Below are 19,352 nucleotides of genomic sequence, written 5' to 3' on the forward strand. Positions count from 1 at the left end.
GAATGACATTAACGAAGACATAAATCTAAAACCTGTAAAAGGTTTTTCGCGATTTTCGCAGTGAAACAGTGAAAACATTTTTAAAAATTTTCAAATTTAGTACCAAAGTAAGGATTTTTTTTTCTGCGTCTAATAGAATGTGTTTGGAACTTCCACGTTACATAGAATTCAAATTATAACGCTTTTTTACAGCAGATTTTAAACACAGCAAAGCTTTTATTCAAGCGATTGGTAACCAAATTCATTGTTGGCCAACAAGGAAATTAAAAGCAATGATTTAAAATTTTTATCTGTTGCCAGTTTATACTTGTTAACAAATAAAATACTTGTAATTTATTTTTAATAGTGTAAGGCTTTGAAAAGGATTTTCAATTTTTTGTCTTAATTCTACATTTGTGACTCAGTTGTTTTTGAGCAATCACGATTGCTTATTGTTCTCATTTGACTGTTTTGATGTCCTTTGATTTTATTTTCTCCACCGCCACCCTCCGCAGCATCACTGTCGACCGGGTCCTCACGATGCTGCTCCTATAGCGAAAGCCGTCTCCAGGTTGCATCCATGTCCTACACACACGCACATACATACACAGCTACACACACATGCACGCACACACAAACACACACACAAACACATACACACACATACACAAACACATACACACAACTACCCACACATTCATGCTTGCACACAGACACAAACACATATGCCTACACACACATACCTCCCCACACACACATTTATATACACAACTACCCACACACTTATGCCAGCACACAGACACAAACACACATGCCTACACACCAGGGTTGGCAAGGTTTTGGACACTATGGTAAAAACCACGGTAAAAACCCTGGTTTTTACCGTCCTGTCCAAAACCCTTGTGTCCAAAAGTGTCCAAAACTATATTTTTAGAAAAATTGTATTCTGTTAGAAAACATCAAAAACAGAATAAAATGTATCAAAGTAATGTTTTAGATAGAACATTTATTCAATGAGAACATTCAACTTATTTATGCAGCTGATTTAAAACTAGTCATATAGAAGTTGAATTCTTGATTAAAATTTCAATTTGTATGCATGATTTTATTTAGCTTTTTTATATTAGTAACCAAATTTCCCTATGTTTATGCAGGTGGGCAAATAAAAGCAGGGTTATCATCCTGTTCAAAACCATTGTGTCCAAAACTACTTTTTGAGATTTTGTGAGAAAATATCAAAAACAGAACATATATATATATATATATATATATATATATATATATATATATATATATATATATATATATATATATATATATATATATATATATATATTGTGTGTGTGTGTGTAACTTATTTATGTAGCTGATTTTAATCTAGTTACATAGAAATTAAATTCTACAGTAAAAATTTCAATTTGCATGCAAGAGTTTTTTTTCTTCCACAAACCAAATTTTTCAACATTTATGCATGTATGCAAAAGAAAGTGTTCAAAATATGGTGCTATAACTGACTTAAATGCAATAAATTACAATTTTTTTTTTATAGTTACAGAATGTATTATATTAAAAATATGAACAAAAAAAGAATAGCACTAGTTTTATAACATAAGTGTTTCATCATCAATTTTTTGTTTTTTCATCTATGATTTAAAAAATAATTTTCGTTAAACCATCATGTAAAACTTATTTGAAAAACCATTTAAAATTTTTTTTTCTTTGGCTCCTAAATATTGCACATTTTGTAATATTCCTTTGAGTTATAAATGGAACTGAAATTAGTTGTCTTGGTTGTGTTGTGAATTTCCTTTCATAACTCTACCAACTGTTACATAAGAAAGTTTTTATGTAGTAGTTATTGGCAATTTTTTTAAGTAAAATATTTTTAATTAATATTTTGGAGAAAAATATTACCAAATATTCATTAATTAAACCTCATTATTATCTATAATTATGCATTACAAATATTGCAGTAAATGCGAATTGATTAGATAACACCTGTAGCATAGTTTTCGACAGTTTAAGACAGTTTCGGACACTTTTGGACAGTTTTAGACAGTTTTGGACGGTAAAAACCACCTGTTCTGTCCTAAACCAGTTTTGGACAGTCCAAAACCCAACCCTGCTACACACACACATACACATACCCCCTACACCCAAACACACATACCCCCACACACAAACACACACTCGTGATTGCGAAAAACATAATTTGAATTCAAGATATCAAAATTCAAATTAATTTTATTTATTTATTTATTTTTTATTGAGCAATCACGATTGCTTATTGCTTTCATTTGACTGTCCTTGACGTTACGGTTCCTTTTTCAGCTTGGACCAGGGCTGCAGCACCACCGTCCACCGGCGGCGGCGCGGCTGGTCCTGAGCACTGTCCCCCGGAATCCGCTTTTGTTGGGCAGTGGCGTCCATGTCCTACACACGCATGCTCATATACACTCCCTTACGTGCGCACACCTTTACACACATACACACGCCCAAGTGCACACACGTAAGCCTACACACACAACTATACACACGTAATCACCCAGGAGGAGGGACATGCTTGGGGGGGGGGCGTTTCTAGAAACAATAACTCTAATCAGTAGGGTCTTGTCGCAACTCATGATTGCGAAAAACATAATTTACATTCAAAGTTTCGGAATTCAAATTAGAATTTTTTTTTTTAATTTTTAATTTAAAACGATCACTCCTTTCTTTGCACTAAAAATGCATTTTCATAACAAGATGCCATTACTCTTTCCTGAAAGAAGGGGATCTATTACACAAAGGTAGAGGAAAGACTTAACTGCAATTGACAAGCATTATCAAAATATAATTTATAATATAAATCATTTATACAATATTAAAGTTCTACAGTTAAGTATATGCCTTATCTATTGCTTTTTTTTTTTCAAAAAAAGGAGCAAAAGAAAGAAACATATATTTTATGGCTTAAATATTGGAAAGTCAAAAACATCAGAAGAATCAAATAGCAATAAAAATGCAGATGTTTGCTTTGAGGTCCCCTTTTCAATGAAAAATTTGTAATCTTATGGATCATTTAGCTTATATATAAATGTGGCTGGTTGATTTCTTTGGATGCGCTTTCATCCGTCAGCTGTAGTCTTTTGCATTGAAAGGTTTTCTTGTAACTTCAAAATGCATGAAGGCATTATTATAGCTTTTGTCTTTTTAAGTAGGAGCTTAGTGTAGAGGAAAAAGTGTAACAATAAACCAAAAGCATATTCGCTTTTACATACATAAGGTAACATGTTGAACCACAGAAAAAATTTATGAGAAATTGTTACTTCAAAACAGGGTTCGAAAATATCATAATATTTTCAAAAATATCTGATATTTTGATATATCGGATAGTTTGATATCTATCCGATATTTTCAACCAGCACAAACTAAGTCGTCAAAATAGTAAATGCATCCTCAAATCACTCTTTATTTTCTTATATTATTATTTCAAAATGTAAACTTAAGGTTTCTTTTATTCTTCATATCCAATATTTTATTTTACATATAATGGAGTTAATTTAGCATTAGCTGTTTTACTTATTTTTCTTCTGTTAGCTACTTTTACACAGTTACATGACTCAGAAATAAAAAATATGCATTAGTTGGTGAACAGTCATAAGACATTTTCTTTTTTTCTGACCAACGTTTAATATTTAACTAGGCACTTTTAATATGAATTAAAATTGAACATTACAAGTTCTTTTATGAATATAAATTAAAGAAGGAATATCATGTTACTTTGCTATAATAATGATGTATTAATACAAAAATATAGTACATAACTTTTTGATTATTTTTAATAATAAATGAACAATATTACAATTATTAATACAATTTTTATATTGAAAACAGTGTAGTTTAAAGATAAATATCGAAAATATCAAACTATCATGATAACTGCAAAATAAATATTGGATATATATCGTGATATATATCAGCGAACCCTGCTTCAAAATGCATCAGAAATTCTTACATCAGTCTGCCTCATTTTTGAACAAGTTAAAACTTATCAGGGATCCCAATCTTGTAGGGCGAAGATTACTATTAGCAAAATTTGGATTTTTAAATACTTGACAGTTATCTAGAATGCATGTAAACAGTAAAATATTTGAGGTAGTGAGAAGCAAATGGATGCAAGTGGCAAAATTAAAAATTTGGAGATAACCAGTACAAATGGTAGGTGAACCCCTCCTCTGTCTTGGGGGCAAGAGATAAGTACTAGTAGCCCTGATAGGTGCTGCTGTAAAGCATGATTAAGAAAAAAAATTCAATGAAAGATTACCTAGGACGCAATCTTTATACGCATTTTACTCAAAACTTGAAAATGTCCACTTACATCCCTTTGCTTCTCATTGCCTCATTTGTATCAAAATTAAAACAGCAGTTAATGCAAGCTAGAGAGTAAAAACAGAAAACTCAAAATAAAGAAAAACAAACAGCAAATATAGTGTTTAGTTTTTTTTTTTTCTTTTTTCTTTAATTCCAGAGAAAACTCCAAAAGTGGCAAACCTTCTGGCAACACGTTTATTTACCTACGGCTTATCTTTTCCATGAACAGGTTTTGTTTAATCCTCTATTTCCTTCGTTATATCTTGTTTAGTGAAAACATGGTAAGCATTCATTGTATTCATTAATCAGTATACCACTAACAACTTTTGAAGTTACAACATTTCCAAAAGCAAGTAGTTACATACTTAAAAAGCTAAAAGATCTCTTAATCAACGCAGCTTTAAAAAACTTGCAAATATGGTTACATTTGTTTTAAAGATCATTATATTGAACAATAATAAACGCAAACATATCAGATGTACCACTGTCTTGGAATATGTCCACTAAACCTTTTTTAACTTGACATTGCTCTGAGTTAGACATCGAGGTACAAGATGAGAAAAATTTCAGAATATGAGCAATTAATGCTTTTATTATGCTGTTGTTAGTTTAAAAAACTTTTGCTTTCAACATTTTTGTAAAATAAGTTGATTCATTTTATTTACAAGGTGTAAGACAAATATGTAGCACTCAATACTGTCCTGTGCAGTTTGTTGCTCTGTTTGTAATTTGAGGTTAAATTATGCCGACTACAGGTCCTTACACAGAAGTACACAGTTTCTAGGTATCAAATAATTTAAAAAAATTAATTTCTTAAAAAAGATTAAAAGTACTAAGTTCTAACAAATTTTATTCATTAAACATGTCACAATAAGCTTCATGAAAAATAAAAACTACTTACTTTTTGCTCACGCTAACTTGAAGCCATTTTGAGTAATATTATAAAACAATCACATCATTAAAAAATCCAGTAGTATGCAAATGACATTGATTGACACCTTATCAAAGCTACTTCAATTTTCTAATTTAAAATTCCCAAAAAGTAAGCAGTTTAGGTTTTATGAGATACAGAACAGAGGTTTGCTCAGGACTGAAAATGATAGCATGCAAAAGAAAGTAAAAGAAAGCAAAAAATTTTATGTTTTTTTATGCATAAAAACAATGTCCAAGTTTTTAAACACTGAAGCAGAAAAGTATTGCTCCTTTGCAATGAAAACTTGAGTAAACATAGAATGTTTACAAAATAGCACCATTTACTGCTTTTTTAAATTTTCACACGCGAACACCATAGCAGTAATAGATTAAACCTAAAACAGCTACAATATTTTGACTAAAATACAACTAATTAAAACCAATTTTAAACTTATGCTTTAATTTGAGTAAATACTTATTTGTTTGTACTAAAATAAAACCTTGACATTTCAAGTATTTTGTATGTCAAAAATCTAGAGCAATTATTCCACTTTTTACAGAGAATTAAAAATAATTTTGAAAGTTTTTTGTGATAATGACAAAAAAAAAAAAAAGATTTAAAAGATTTAATATTTATAGGCACATAGGCTGAATAGCTCGGAAGCATAAGATTTTTTAGATGTGCTGGCAGTTTTGAATTCAGACAATTTTGCAAGAAAAAAAGCTACAATTGTCTCTGTGCATTTAATTGATCTGATGCTGAAATGAAACGTAAATGGTAATAAAACAAACTGTTAATACTGTATAACATATTGATTTTGAAATGAACATACAATAATGCACATTAGCAGCAGAAAACAGTACTAAGAATAGATAATTAAATCAAGAAGCAGTGATAATGTGAGGACCCTCACAAAATGTTTGACGAGCCCCCTTAAAAAAAATCTGAGTTTCAGTCCCCCATTGGAGATCCCAAAATTCTGGGGATTGTGTGCCATGGGGCCTATATTATTACTCAAAACAAAAATCTGCTTTTAGACAAATGAAAAAAAAAAAAAAAAAGCCACTGTACTCGTTTTCGAAAGAAGAAAAGCAAAACTTACATTTTATTTCAGTTTTTCCTGCATTCTCTCTTGCACTGGATACATCTAAAACTTTGTCCGAGGTGGCACACTTCACTTTGTTGCGATTTTCGTAACGTAGAAGCCAATTCTTGCACTTTGTTTTTTCTAATTATAATATTTTGAAATTGCATTTTCCACCAGGCATGTTTAGTTAAAACAAAATAAGACAATGCACTAGCATCTTACAAAGCTAAATGAAGTTAGCCAGTTTCAAAATCCAATGAAAATTCTACAAGAACGTTCTCTTAAAAAACATTTACTAATTAATTTAGAAAATAATATTTTTTGTAAAATCAAAATCAGCAAGTCAGAATTTTGTTGCTAACACTACAATGCAACAGATCAGATTTATTTTTTAAGAAAATTCTTTGAGTGGAGGAGGGGAAATTTCAAAAAAACCACTCAATAGGCAGCTTTCAGATATTCAGCGCTATTGTGCTCTAGCAGCATTTAAGTTCTCACCTTATTTGAGAATAGTTAGAAAGAGGATTAATTTAAACGAGTGACAAAAAAAAAAAAAAAAAAGGCTAAGGACACTCAAGGGCTAAAAATAGAACAATAAGATATTTTAAAGAGTTCAAGACTAACTAAGGAATTTTTAAGAAGCATACCAGGATTCCCACATTCTTCAAAAGAACACAATTCATGTCAAATGTAGACATAATTTGAGCAAACATAGCTAAAATCATGAACTCAGAGAAAAATTTGGAACTAGCTCAGTAAGTTCAAATTTTTAAGCAACAAGATCTTTTTTCTCCCCCAAAACAAATAAAATTTATCTTATGGATAGTAAAGGCAAGTTAATTTTGATGAAATATTTTTTAAATGAATTCCTTTTACTATAATAAGTACTCTGCTCAATGGTTTGAAGCAAAAAATCTTTTGGAACCTTTTCCTTTACCAAAAACCAGAAACATAAATTTAAATCTTTTAGACATTGTAATTGAAAAGGAGAACTAAAACTTTCTCTATGAGGTGCACACCCTAATGATCGTAACAAATTTCGTGCTAAATTTTAGAATACTAATAATGAAAAAAAAAAAAAAAAAAAAAGACTTGAAATGGCAAAAATGTAAGCATTTAAATAGAGGAGATTGGCGACAGTTGATTCATTTTTCTTTTGCAGGGGCTCATAACTGTTACCTGAATCATGAAACTAAACAATTGCACATTACATATTGTCACCTCAGAGCAACACTGAGACATCTATTCCCAAGAATAATACAAAAATATCCTACTATAGCTTTTAGGCGACAATATTAATTCTTTCAGCAATAAAGATGCTATGTCATTTTTTAAATTTATAAATTAGAATAAAATAGCTTAAAGATAAACTAACTAACAATAGGTAAACTGATCAAATACCCTTCATATAAGGAGACTTGATTCTGGTCTGCAGGACACTTGATCCTGAGATGAACCTACTGTCCTTATAAATGTTTTCAATACAAGTCGAACATTTATTATTTCAACCGATTTTTAAAGAAAATTATTCTTATCAAATAGAAAAAGGAAACAAAACAAAAACAATTGCAATTAGAGCTATATTTAACAAACAAAATTGCTTCTCTAATAGGAAATAACAACATTACTAAAATAAATCCAAACTTTTCATCATTCTTGATCAAGATTTCAATGAAAGCTAGTAAATATTAGAAAGACACTTACTGTGACATATATACCATAAACAGGCTTGCCAACCTTGGACAAACAATTTGAGGAGCAGCTGCAGTGATTATGAGGAGCATTTTGAAGTTTTGTGGAGCAGCTCGAATTTGTGTAAATATCAATTAAAAATAAAACTCAGACCACTAATCTGAAATTGTTTTTGAGCTTTTATAATCATTTTCAGCACTAGCATAAAAATAATTATTTTAAAATTAATAAAACAGCTTTAAGCACCATGTTGTGTTTCGAGTATAATCATCTTTAATTTCCCAAACTTACTCGTCTATGGTAATACAATGGTAAAATATAACTGAAAGAAATTTAATGTTATTAAAATTTTCGTGAGCTATTTCTTCGGTAAACCTGGTCAGAATAACGTTAAATTTGGCGAAAGGTTTTGGATTAAATCAATTCGAATGGAACTAGAAAAATATATTTGAATGGGCATGGCAGTGGTCAGCAAAAAATTAAATATAAGAAGGGTTAAAAATAATCTCTTTATATTAAAAAAAAGCAAGGTCAAAGAAAATTTTGAAAGGAAGTCTTTGGTCGGTCTGCGTCCAGGAGAGCTCATAGCACCTACTGGATTGAAATTTTGTACAAAATTACTTCGAGTCCCGGTGGTTTGTACCTGTTTCTTTTTTTTTTAAATTCAAATTAGTTTTTTTTAAGTTAATTTTTTAAGCTCAAATTTTGCGTAAATTGCCTGTTATTGGGGTGAAAAATAACTTGCACATACTAATATTATATATGGTTAGAAAAGGTAGAGTTTTCGGCATTCTACGCAATTTGCTTCAATGCTCTAACTTTTTTAGACATAAAAATTTAGGCACTACTTTCTTCATTAAATTGATCAGTAAAAAGTAAAGGAATTGTCCCACAGTTTTCTTTTTGACATCACTGGAAAGAGCGGCTTTTTTACTCCAGATCTAATTCGACCTTTCGTCGAAAAACTTAGCTTTTATCTACAAAGAAAAAAAAGTTACAAGTAGTTTTAATCAAGTTCGAAAAATCTCATTTCCATTCAAATTATTGATGATTTATTTGGCGTTGCCATAGTATTACATTTTTTCGAATCGTTTGTATCTTCTTTCTCCTTTTTCAAATTTTAAGGGTTTCGATTTTAACGGAAAAACTTAGGCTCAACTCAATTCAAGCTCCGAGCTAAAGAGCAAAACACATTACTAGAGACCACGAATATGAACACGACTTTTCAAACGTATACAACTGCAGTTTTGCAATGATCAGCAGCCTTTTAGCCCTTATCGCTCTGCAAATTAGTACAAATTATTTTGAAACTGGGGGGAAGAAGTGTTTTTTGTTCCAAAGGGAGCTCATAATGCATTTTTAATCTGTTTCTTTCTAATTGATTTAAATCTTTGCTAATCAAATAAGATGGCAAAGCAATCTTCCAGGGTTGGTGAGCATTAGTGAGCAGGGGACAGAGCCCCTAGTAGTCTACAAAAAAGTAATTATGCCTAAGCGGTAGAATGACATAGCAGACAATAGTTAGATAGTGCTACAAAAAAGGATGCAGTTCGATTTTAAAAGCTATATCTAAGGGTTGAACCATCACTATCAAGCATTTTTCAAACCACTCCTATTTTACCTTCTTTACCAAGAGAAAGAAGACCCAAGAAACATTGCGTGTGTCAGCAAAAATCCTGACAAGGGAAGATCAGGGAAATCGCAGCAGAAGGGAGGCACGATTACTTAAAAAAGCTCGGCCAGGAGATGGACCTATTAAGTCTTCAGAAAAAATAAAATAAAAGGGTTGAAAATACTAACCTAAAACACATTAAAAAAGTCTAAGTGGAAGGATGACATAGCAGGCAAAAATGTGCGAGTGTTCCGGAAGCGGATGCAATCCTATTTCAAAATACGTAAATGCTAACGCTTGTATCTTCACTATCAAGCCCTTCCCCCTCTCTACCCGTGGAACGAAGTTCCTCTCTTCTTCCTACATAAGAAAGAATCCATTCGTGCGTCAGCAAAAATCCTCCCAGAAGATCGGAAGATCACAGCAGTCGGTGAAGGGGTATTTGCACAATCAATCGTGTTAAGATTGGAAATACTCGGCAGGGAAATGCGGAGGAAAACAACTTCTTTCAGGAGCTGAAGAGTTTCACTATTTTTGCGGAGCGGTTGGCAACCCTGCTGCAAATGACAAGCAAAATTAATGTTTTACAGGGTTGTCATCCTTGGAGAAACTAGTTTAGGAGCATGTGGCAATTTTGAAATTATGAGGAGCAGCTCAGTATTTTGTATAAAAAGAATAATGAAAAAATAAACCTCTTATCTAAAAAAAATTTTTGAGCTTTGATAATCATTTTAAGCCTTAGCAAAAAATAATTACTTTTAAATTAATAAAACAGCTTTAATACTATGTCATGCTTTGAGTATAAGTATCTTTAATTTCCCATATTTATATGCCTGTCATAATAAGCTAATAAAATATAATAATGAATTAAATTTTATTAAAATCCTTGATAAGCCTGGTCAGAATTAAGACCTAATTGATAATACGGAACAAAATAACTTCTTTGCAGAGCTGCAGAGTTTCGCTATAATTTTTGCTGAGCAACTCTACAAACAGCGGAGCAGTTGGCAACACTGATTTTACTGTTATGTATAGGCTATAAAAACAACTCATTGTCAGTGCATAAAACATATGTTCATGTTAACCAAAAACACTGGTCAAGTGAACCAAGTGAAGTTTCATTCACTTGGCCTGGGTTGTGGGTTATTGTAAAAGTGAATACACTAAGGATCTTTAAAGATCTTGAACCAAAATCAAGTACTTTTAGGAATTCTTAATTTGAAATAAAAATTAGGAGTTTTTTAAGTACTTTCAGGGATTGTGGGAACCCTGGCATACACACCCTGCAAATGTTTGAGTCTGACCTGGAAAAAAAACCTTTCTAATGACAAAAACAATCATGTCTGCTTTAAAGTTTTAAAAGAAAGAGCAAACGTTTTTAAAAGATAAAATAGTTGAAATAAATATTCAAATAATGTTGCATATTTTAATCAACATGGTGCATAAACTAAAAACGTCATACATGGGAAGGACATTACCAAAAAAAGAAAAAAAAAGGGTTATAAATATATAATATCAGGGGTCCGGCCAGAGGATATTTGGGTCCGTTAACGGACCCTTCACAAAAATCCGATCAACCAAAACGGACCTTTCACAAAATCCCGATCAAACAAAACGGACCTTTCACAAAATCCCGATCAAACAAAACGGACCCTTCACAAAATTCTGATAAACAAGATCGGATCTGTCAAATTGTTTATTGAAAGAGCAAATCTGAAAGCAAAATAACGCATATTTCTGTGTTCTGTGTATAAACCGATAATTTTTGGAACCTTTTTTTAAGTCAAATTAGAGGGATCAGCTTATAAAAAATCGGCTAATTTTGAAAAAAAAAAAAAAAAATCGGCACTCTTGGGATGTTCCTGCAAGCATAAATAATTGCTACTGCCAAATAAATATAATGGTTGTTTGTTTTATCACAGCTAATTAGCAGCGGTGTTTTTGTAAACTTTTCTGAAAAGGCATTGGTAAGCACTTTTCTCCGCTCATGATTTAATAAACAATAATAGTATATATCTGTGAAATGAACTTAGAACTGCAAAGGGATAGTAAGGGTGAGGAAAAAATGATCGCTTCAGATAGTGTTACCAACTTCAAAATTATCACCACTTAGCGTCTGGCGTTGAACCTTTATAATGACTTGATTAGAAAATATTCTCATCATTTTGCCAGCTTGTCAATATTTGCGTTTTTACAGTGCGGTGCGATGTTTAATTGTTATTTTGGGAGAAAATTATATGGGTTTTGATTTTTCGATGCTGAAAAGGATGATTAACTTTAAATAAACTCTTTTAATTACAGTAGGATTCAAATAAATGAAAAGTCTCTTTATTTCTGTTAGAACTCTCATTTCAAGTTTTTAAAGCAAAATTCCATTTTCTGTTATGAGTCAAAAATTAAAATGCTAAATAGATGGTTGATTTTATTTTATTTTTTGGATCAACTGTGTCCACAGATATTAATGATATGTTTATCATAGGACTCTAAAATGCAATTTTAAAATAATTTTATCAAAAATATTTCTTTTACAAGCCGTTTTTATACTTTTGATGTCTTCACTTTGAGATTTGCGATCTCTTTGCATCCGCTATGGGAATCCGATTTTTTCGAATTTTTAATGATTATTACGCTTTGTTAAGAGGTAAACAATTGAAAAAACTTTTTATTTTTGTTAAAATCACGGAATTTATAAGTTTTAAACGAAATTCTGTGCTTTTTAAGAGTGTCTTGGGTCAAAAAGTTGAATGCTGAACCCAATTCTGAATTTTATTTTATTTATTTATATTTTTGTTATACAATTATTTTAAGTACTGTACAGAAATATATCTAGTATAATTTAACATAATGCAGAATGGTAGATAAATATTGATACTTGAAAGAGCGATGCCTCCCCCCCCCCCCCCCCCCCCCCCCCCCCGCCAAATATCAGAAAAAAAATCCAGAATGATTTTCTCGACGTAGAAGAGGAAAACACTCAACTTTAAGTTTAATTGATGCAGTTTGTGCCATCTCTAAATTCTAAAATTTCGTTTGAACAAAAAAAAAATTTTTTTTTTGCGAAATTTTTTGATTTTTCACAAAATTAATTCATTTTTCACAAAATTATTTTATTTTTCACAAAAAAACGGACCCTGTAAAAAATCCTGGACAGACCACTGAATATACCAGAAGACAATTCCAAACAGTTTAGTCAGTCATACAAAAGAGTTGATTAAGATATTCACACATATTTATGCAAGGCTGCATGTTACAACACCTTTACAATAACTTTTGCAAAGATATTTGGTGAAAAGTTTATTTTACCAGACAGAGCCTAATTTTTTATGAACATCCTATATTTACTGAAACATCAATTTTTATCACCATTTTTAAGAATACAAGATTTGTTTCTTTAGAAAATACAGAACAAATATTGTCCGTTTGTCAGGTGAACACACTTTGCTCCGCTTTTGTCATGTTGTATCTCATGATTCTATTTTGCTGTGGTTTTCAACAGCACAAAAGCGAAACAAGTTTTTACACAGTTGAATGTCAAAGTTAAAATTGTCTCATTTACAAGTACGGGTTGCATTTACTGATTGCCTCCGCTCTTAACTGAACTCTGCGTTTGAAAAGGTGGAGCAAAGTGCCATTTTGTTGTGAAAGCACAAAATGTATAATAAATTGGGTAAGCAAGTAATTCTGTATTAATCATATGCATAGTTACTAACTTTACTGCCAGTTTCTGAACAGACCCTTTTAGTTATACCAAAATATATTAATACACATTTTTTTCCTCACTAAATTTTTTTCAACTAACACAAACTGAAAAGTGAAACATGAAATCATTTATTAGATAAAAATACATAGCAAGAGAGGAAATAAATAAATTAAAAGAAAATCATTGGAAGAACTTCTTCCAGTAATTAATCAAAGCTATCTGGAAAGCACTTCCTAACAGGATCACATAGCTTTTACAAAACAATATGACATGTGTAGTGCTTCTGGCTGCTCTCATTATAGTTTATTACACATTTCCCACATTAAACTCGTTTATTTTAACTATCAATCTTCTTTAAAAATATTTCCATTATACCACTTTTACCTTATTGTAGAAATGTGCTTATAAAATAGGGTCACCTTAAATCAAACTGGCTGAATGGGAATGAATGTCTTAGAAAGTACGAGAAAAAGTTTTTGCACCAAATTCAAGGGACTTATACGACAATATTCAACATGTAAAGGAGTCCAAACAATTGCAAAATGACAAAGAAAAAGCACTATTTCCTCATAAGTCATTTTGACTTTCTGTAGAGAAATGAATCACCCCAAGGAAAAAAATAAAATAAAATACTTCTTTTTGAAGCTTTTAAAATAGCTTCAAATTATGTATCCTTTGTTCCTATATTGTCTTTCAAGAAGAGAAAAAAAAAAAAGGCAGAGCAGAGGTATATATTTAATGCAATCATATTTTTTTTTCTTTAGTTTCTTTTATTTTGAAGGCATAAAAACTATTTGGATTACTTGTGCTTTCCAGTTACTAGATTGCTGAATAGAATATGAACTTTTACTGATATAAGACAAATAATCACAAAAGAAAAAACAAAATAGTTACAGAGTAAGTCTCAACTCTTGGGCAAAACTCAAAGGGGTGTTAGAGGAGATCATGCACAGTAATAGTCATATAGGAACATGTGGACTCAAACTCTATATCCAGTGTCACCTACATTCTACCTAAATTGCAAGTTCACTCAAATGCAATGCTGATGAGCTACATGCATACAAAAACAGAAACAGGTGGATGCAAAACAGGTCACTAACTTATAACACAAAGACGTGTTTACACCACATTTTAGTTTTTAAGAAAGATTTAGAGCAGTTGTTAAAAGTTATGGCCTTTAGTAGTTCTAACATATGAATCGCAACAAAGGCACAGCAATCAATGAAAGTCTCAAAATAGCTTGTTATTGCGACAGTGAGTACTTTATCATTGTAACGCATGTAATACAGCTGCAAGCCACAAATTTCAACAACTGCTTTAAACTTATCTTAAAAACTAAAATATTGTGTAAAACAGTCTTTTTGTAATGAATTTAGGATCTATGCATCCTTTAGTTTCTGGCTTTGTGTGCATGTAATACATCAGCGTTGCACTTGCGACTAATGTTCCTCTATGATTCCTGCTTCTAATCCTCCCCTATAACACACTTTAAAGTTTTGTACAAGAGTTTAGACTCGCCCTGTATGTACATATACAGTAGGCTCTCTGTTTAACGACGCTCTATTTATTCGACTTTCTTTATTTAAAGACTTTTTCACGGTCCCAGATTATTCACAATAGTGTTAAAAGCGTTCCATTTTAAGACGCTTTCTACTTAAGGACGATTTTTTGTGGTCCCTTGAAAGTCGTTACACAAAGAGCCAACTGTATATATATGTATATACATACGGTCAACTCTCGATAATTTGAAGCCTCATTACTCAAATATTCTTTTATCTCGGAGTTTTCATTTAATCCCAAAAAAATTAGCATTTTTAATGCAAAGTTGCCTTTTTTGAATGTACTTCTACTCCTTTTAAAGTCAAAGTTTTTCTGAGAGTTTCATTTCCATTTTATGCATAAAAAAGCAGTCAAAATAAGAAAGAAAGTTTGTTTTGCTCCCCTTTTACACATTGCTTTGTTTATCAGCTTTAAGAGGGGGATAATTTTATTCACATTAGTGCTTCTAAGTAATTAATGTACACAGTGCTGCAACATTACTTGAGAAGTAGCCGATTGGGTTATTTTTTGCTGTGGCTGACGACCTAAAGCTTTTTTGCTGGTTAATTATTTAGAGACTTCTAGAAAAAAAAAAATATTCTAATGAAAGTTAGGAAAGGAACATCCGATTACTCAAATGTTTTAGTCGGTCCCTTGGGACTTTCGAGTTATCGAGAGTTGACTGTACATATATTTGTTGATCTAATAAAAAGCATACAGCATCATAAACAAAACTGTTGAATAAAAACAGTATGATGCAGTGAAAAGCAAAGGGATATAGGTAACATTACTAGGTTTTGAGTAAATCTCGTTTAAAGTTCCGTTCCTAGGTAGGCTTTCATTGAAAGGTTTTTTAAATCAATCTGAAAAGAGCACCTACCAGTGTAAATAGTACTATCTCTTACCCCAAAACAGAAGAGAGAATCACTTATCATTTGTACTGGTTATCTACAGACTTAAGTTAGGCACTTACATCCCCTTTCTTCTCACTGTTTTCATATGGTAATTGTTTCATTCTTCTTTGACTGAAAACCGCTTTTACTATCCTTTAGACTAAAATAATACGCAGCTGAACTGTACAGAGCTCATCAAATTTTATAAATAAAGCTGTCTTACAGCTTCTATCTTTAAAAAATTGGGACTGGAAGATACCAAAGAGTATTGGAAGAAACTGAAAATTTGATTTAGCATTCAGTTTTAAGTTTAAAAAAGGGGCTTTTGAAATTCAGCTAAAACAAAACAAACTCTTGTACATAATTTTAATGTATTTCCTTCACATCCTCATAGTTTTTAATTAATCATTAATAAACTGAATAGAGCACCAAAATAGCTCAGAACTTACCAGGAACATCTTTTTTTAATATTATTGTCTTCTGCACAACTTTTGCAGGAGCACTAGATTGCTTTGCAGATGCAGAAACTTTCGAATTTTTTGACACTATTTTTTTAACTATCCTGACAGGCCCCTGAAATTAAAAGATGGAGAGAAAATAAATATTGTTTTTATTATAAAGTATTCATTCAAGCTAAGAGTAATCAGTTTACATTATTATGTTTATTATGTAAATGTGACGTTAAAGGACAGAAGAAAATATGTGTCTCTAAGAACCTAATTTCCCCACAAGAATCATTAGAGGCAAAATCTAAGAAGATATTATGGAGATAGTCCATAACTTGAAAGGAAATTTTTTTTCCTATCTACTTTTCATTACACAGGGAAAAATGAACAGTGGGTAAGAATTCAAAAACCCTACATCCAGTGTCACCTACAATCCAACTAAATTGCAAGTCATTCAATACTTGCTTTTAACGTATGAAATCAATCAGGATTTTAGAAGAGTACTCAACAAAGATAAAGGAAAACTGCAGGTCATTAGTTGTGATTTAATATTCTTTATAAATTCAAAGGAGAAAAACCATTTAGGAGCAGGAGTTTCCAAAAATCTGATGGGATAAAGTAACTCTATCAAAAAATAATTACTGCCTGTATCTATTCCTACTATTTATAAGTCATGCAAGTATCCCAGGACCATATTGAGAACAGAGTTTGATTTTTTTTAAACCTTCAAATGTTTGTAGTTATTAATTACTTTTCATTTATAAAACATAATAAATTTCATACAGTAGATGAATCCATTCAGCTCTCTTTTAAAACTAAGATAAGTTCTCTAACTATTCAATACATTTTAAAGATTTTTAAATATGTTATAATACATAAAATACACCGTCAGCTCCGTCATTCCACCTGAAGACTGCAATTTCGTGCTTATTAGCACTCATCAGCCCAGAATAGGAAGTGACTGAGAAAACCTCCTAAGGACCGCAGTTTTGCATGTTTGAAAAGTCGTTTTCATATTTGTGGTCTCTAGTAATATATTTTTGCTCTTTAGCTTGGGGCTTGAATTGAGCCTAAGATTTTCCATTAAAATCGAAACCCTTAAAGTTTGAATAAAAAAGAAACCTGCAAATCGAAAAAAGACGTAACTTTTCGATTGGCATGTTTCTTTTCGAGAAGATGTAACTTTTTTTCCTTTAGAGATAGAAGTTTAGTTTTTTGACCATAGATCGAGTTGGATCTGGAGTAAAAAAAAGCTGCTCTTTTCAGTGGTGTCAAAAAAAACTAGGGCAATTCATTCACTTTTTACTGATAGATTCAATGAAGAAAGTAGTGCCTAAATTTTAGTTAAGCCTAAAAAAGTTCGAGCTAAAAAATGCAAATAACTCCTGCTGTATTTAAGTTAGAGCAGTGAAACAAATTGCGTAGAACACAGAAAATTCTACCTTTCCCAACGATATATATTAACATGTTCAAGTAATTTTTCACACCGTTTAATAGTCAATTATAAGCAATATAAGCGAAATTTGAGCATAAAAAAATTAATTACAAATAAACTAATTTGACTTTAAAAAAAATAAAACCCCAGGTGCACACCCCCAGGGGCTTGAAGTATCTTTATACAAAATTTCAAGGCTGTAGGTTCTATGGGGTCTCCTGGACGCACGTCCGCCACTCAGGGGGTCTGTCCAGGATTTTTTCACAGGGTCCGTTTTTTTGTGAAAAATAAAATAATTTTTGTGAAAAATCAATTATTTTTTGTGAAAAATCAAATAATTAAAAAAAAAAAAATTTCTTATAAAAACGAAAAGTTTAGACTCTTGAGATGGTGGAAAACTGCATCATTGACACTTAAAGTTGATTGTTTTCTCTCTTTTTCTGTTGAGAATATCATTCTTGAGTGTTTTTTCTAGTATTTGAAGAGAGGGGGGAGGGCATCGCTCCCTGGGAGATGGGCACCCCTCAAGTATCAATATTTATCTACCATTCTACATCATGTTAAATTATACTAGAAATGTTTTTTTGTATAGTATTTAAAATAACTAAGAAAAAAAATTAGACAGGGGTTCAGCATTTAACTTTTTAACCCAAGACACTGCTTAAGAGCACAGAGTTTCGTTCAAAACCTTATAAACTCCGTGATTTTCACAAAAATAAAAAAAATATTTTATTTGTTTAACTCTTAACTAAGCGTACTAAAACATCGGAAATTCGAAAAATCACATTTCCCACAGCGGATGCAAAGAGATTTCAATCCTCAAAGTGAAGGAATCAAAAGTATAAAAACGGCTTGTAAAATAAATATTTTTGATAAAATTACTTTTGAATTGCATTTTAGAGTCTTATGATAAACATATCATTAATATCTGGGACACAGTTGAAGCAAAAAATAAATAAATAAATAAAATAAAAAATAAAACCATCGATTCAGCATTTTAATTATCGACTTATAAAAGAAAATGGAATTCCCCTTTAAAAACTTGAAATAAGCTTTTGTTACAAAAATAAAGAGACTTTTTCATTTATTTGCATCCTAATAAAGCGAAGTTAGCTTGAAAAAAAAAAGAATAAAAATATGATTCTCATATTGGATGTAAAAAGATTGCGTTTTTCAAAATGTAGACATCTATAGGAAAAAATAACGGTAAATAAAAAAGTTTATTTAAAGTTAATTATCCTTTTTAGTATCGAAAAAACCAAACCCATATAACTTTCTCTCCCAAAATAACGCACCACCAGATACTAAGTGGCGATAAGTTTACATTTTGTAACCCTATCTGAAGCGATCACATCCGCCCCACCCATACTATCCTTTGCAGTTCTAAATTCATTTCCCTGTATATTATTGATGATTAAATCATGAGTGGGGAGAAAAGTGCTTACTACGCCTATTCAGAGAATGTTTGACGCTTTTCCAAAGAAGTTTACAACAACACCGCTGCATAAAACAAACAAGCAAAATTATAAACCAAAACTGACTTTCAGCTGTTAATTTCTTTCAAAGAAACCAACAACAGGCATTATATTTATTTGGCGGTAGTAATTATTTATGGCTTGCAGGAGCATCACAAGAGTGCCCCCGTTTTTTTTTTTTTTTTCCTTTTGCAAAATTCGCTGATTTTGTATGAGTTGATTCCTCTA

The 19,352-nt window shown here is 31.3% G+C and overlaps 1 protein-coding gene across 3 annotated transcripts in view; it reads right to left on the reverse strand.

Moving 5' to 3' along the window:
• LOC129221946 (YTH domain-containing protein 1-like) overlaps positions 1–19,352 on the reverse strand; it is a 121,041-nt gene that overhangs the window by 83,917 nt on the left and 17,772 nt on the right. For 2 of the 3 annotated variants that reach the window (XM_054856337.1, XM_054856338.1), the window contains exon 4: positions 16,218–16,341. In XM_054856337.1, coding sequence (XP_054712312.1) covers positions 16,218–16,341 — 124 coding nt within the window. Of the gene's footprint in view, positions 1–6,347; positions 6,474–16,217; positions 16,342–19,352 lie in introns of all 3 variants that reach the window. The other variant, XM_054856335.1, reaches the window with a different exon arrangement.

The sequence above is a fragment of the Uloborus diversus genome, chromosome 5 (assembly GCF_026930045.1).
Source record: "Uloborus diversus isolate 005 chromosome 5, Udiv.v.3.1, whole genome shotgun sequence".
Taxonomy (NCBI): Eukaryota; Metazoa; Arthropoda; class Arachnida; order Araneae; family Uloboridae; genus Uloborus; species Uloborus diversus.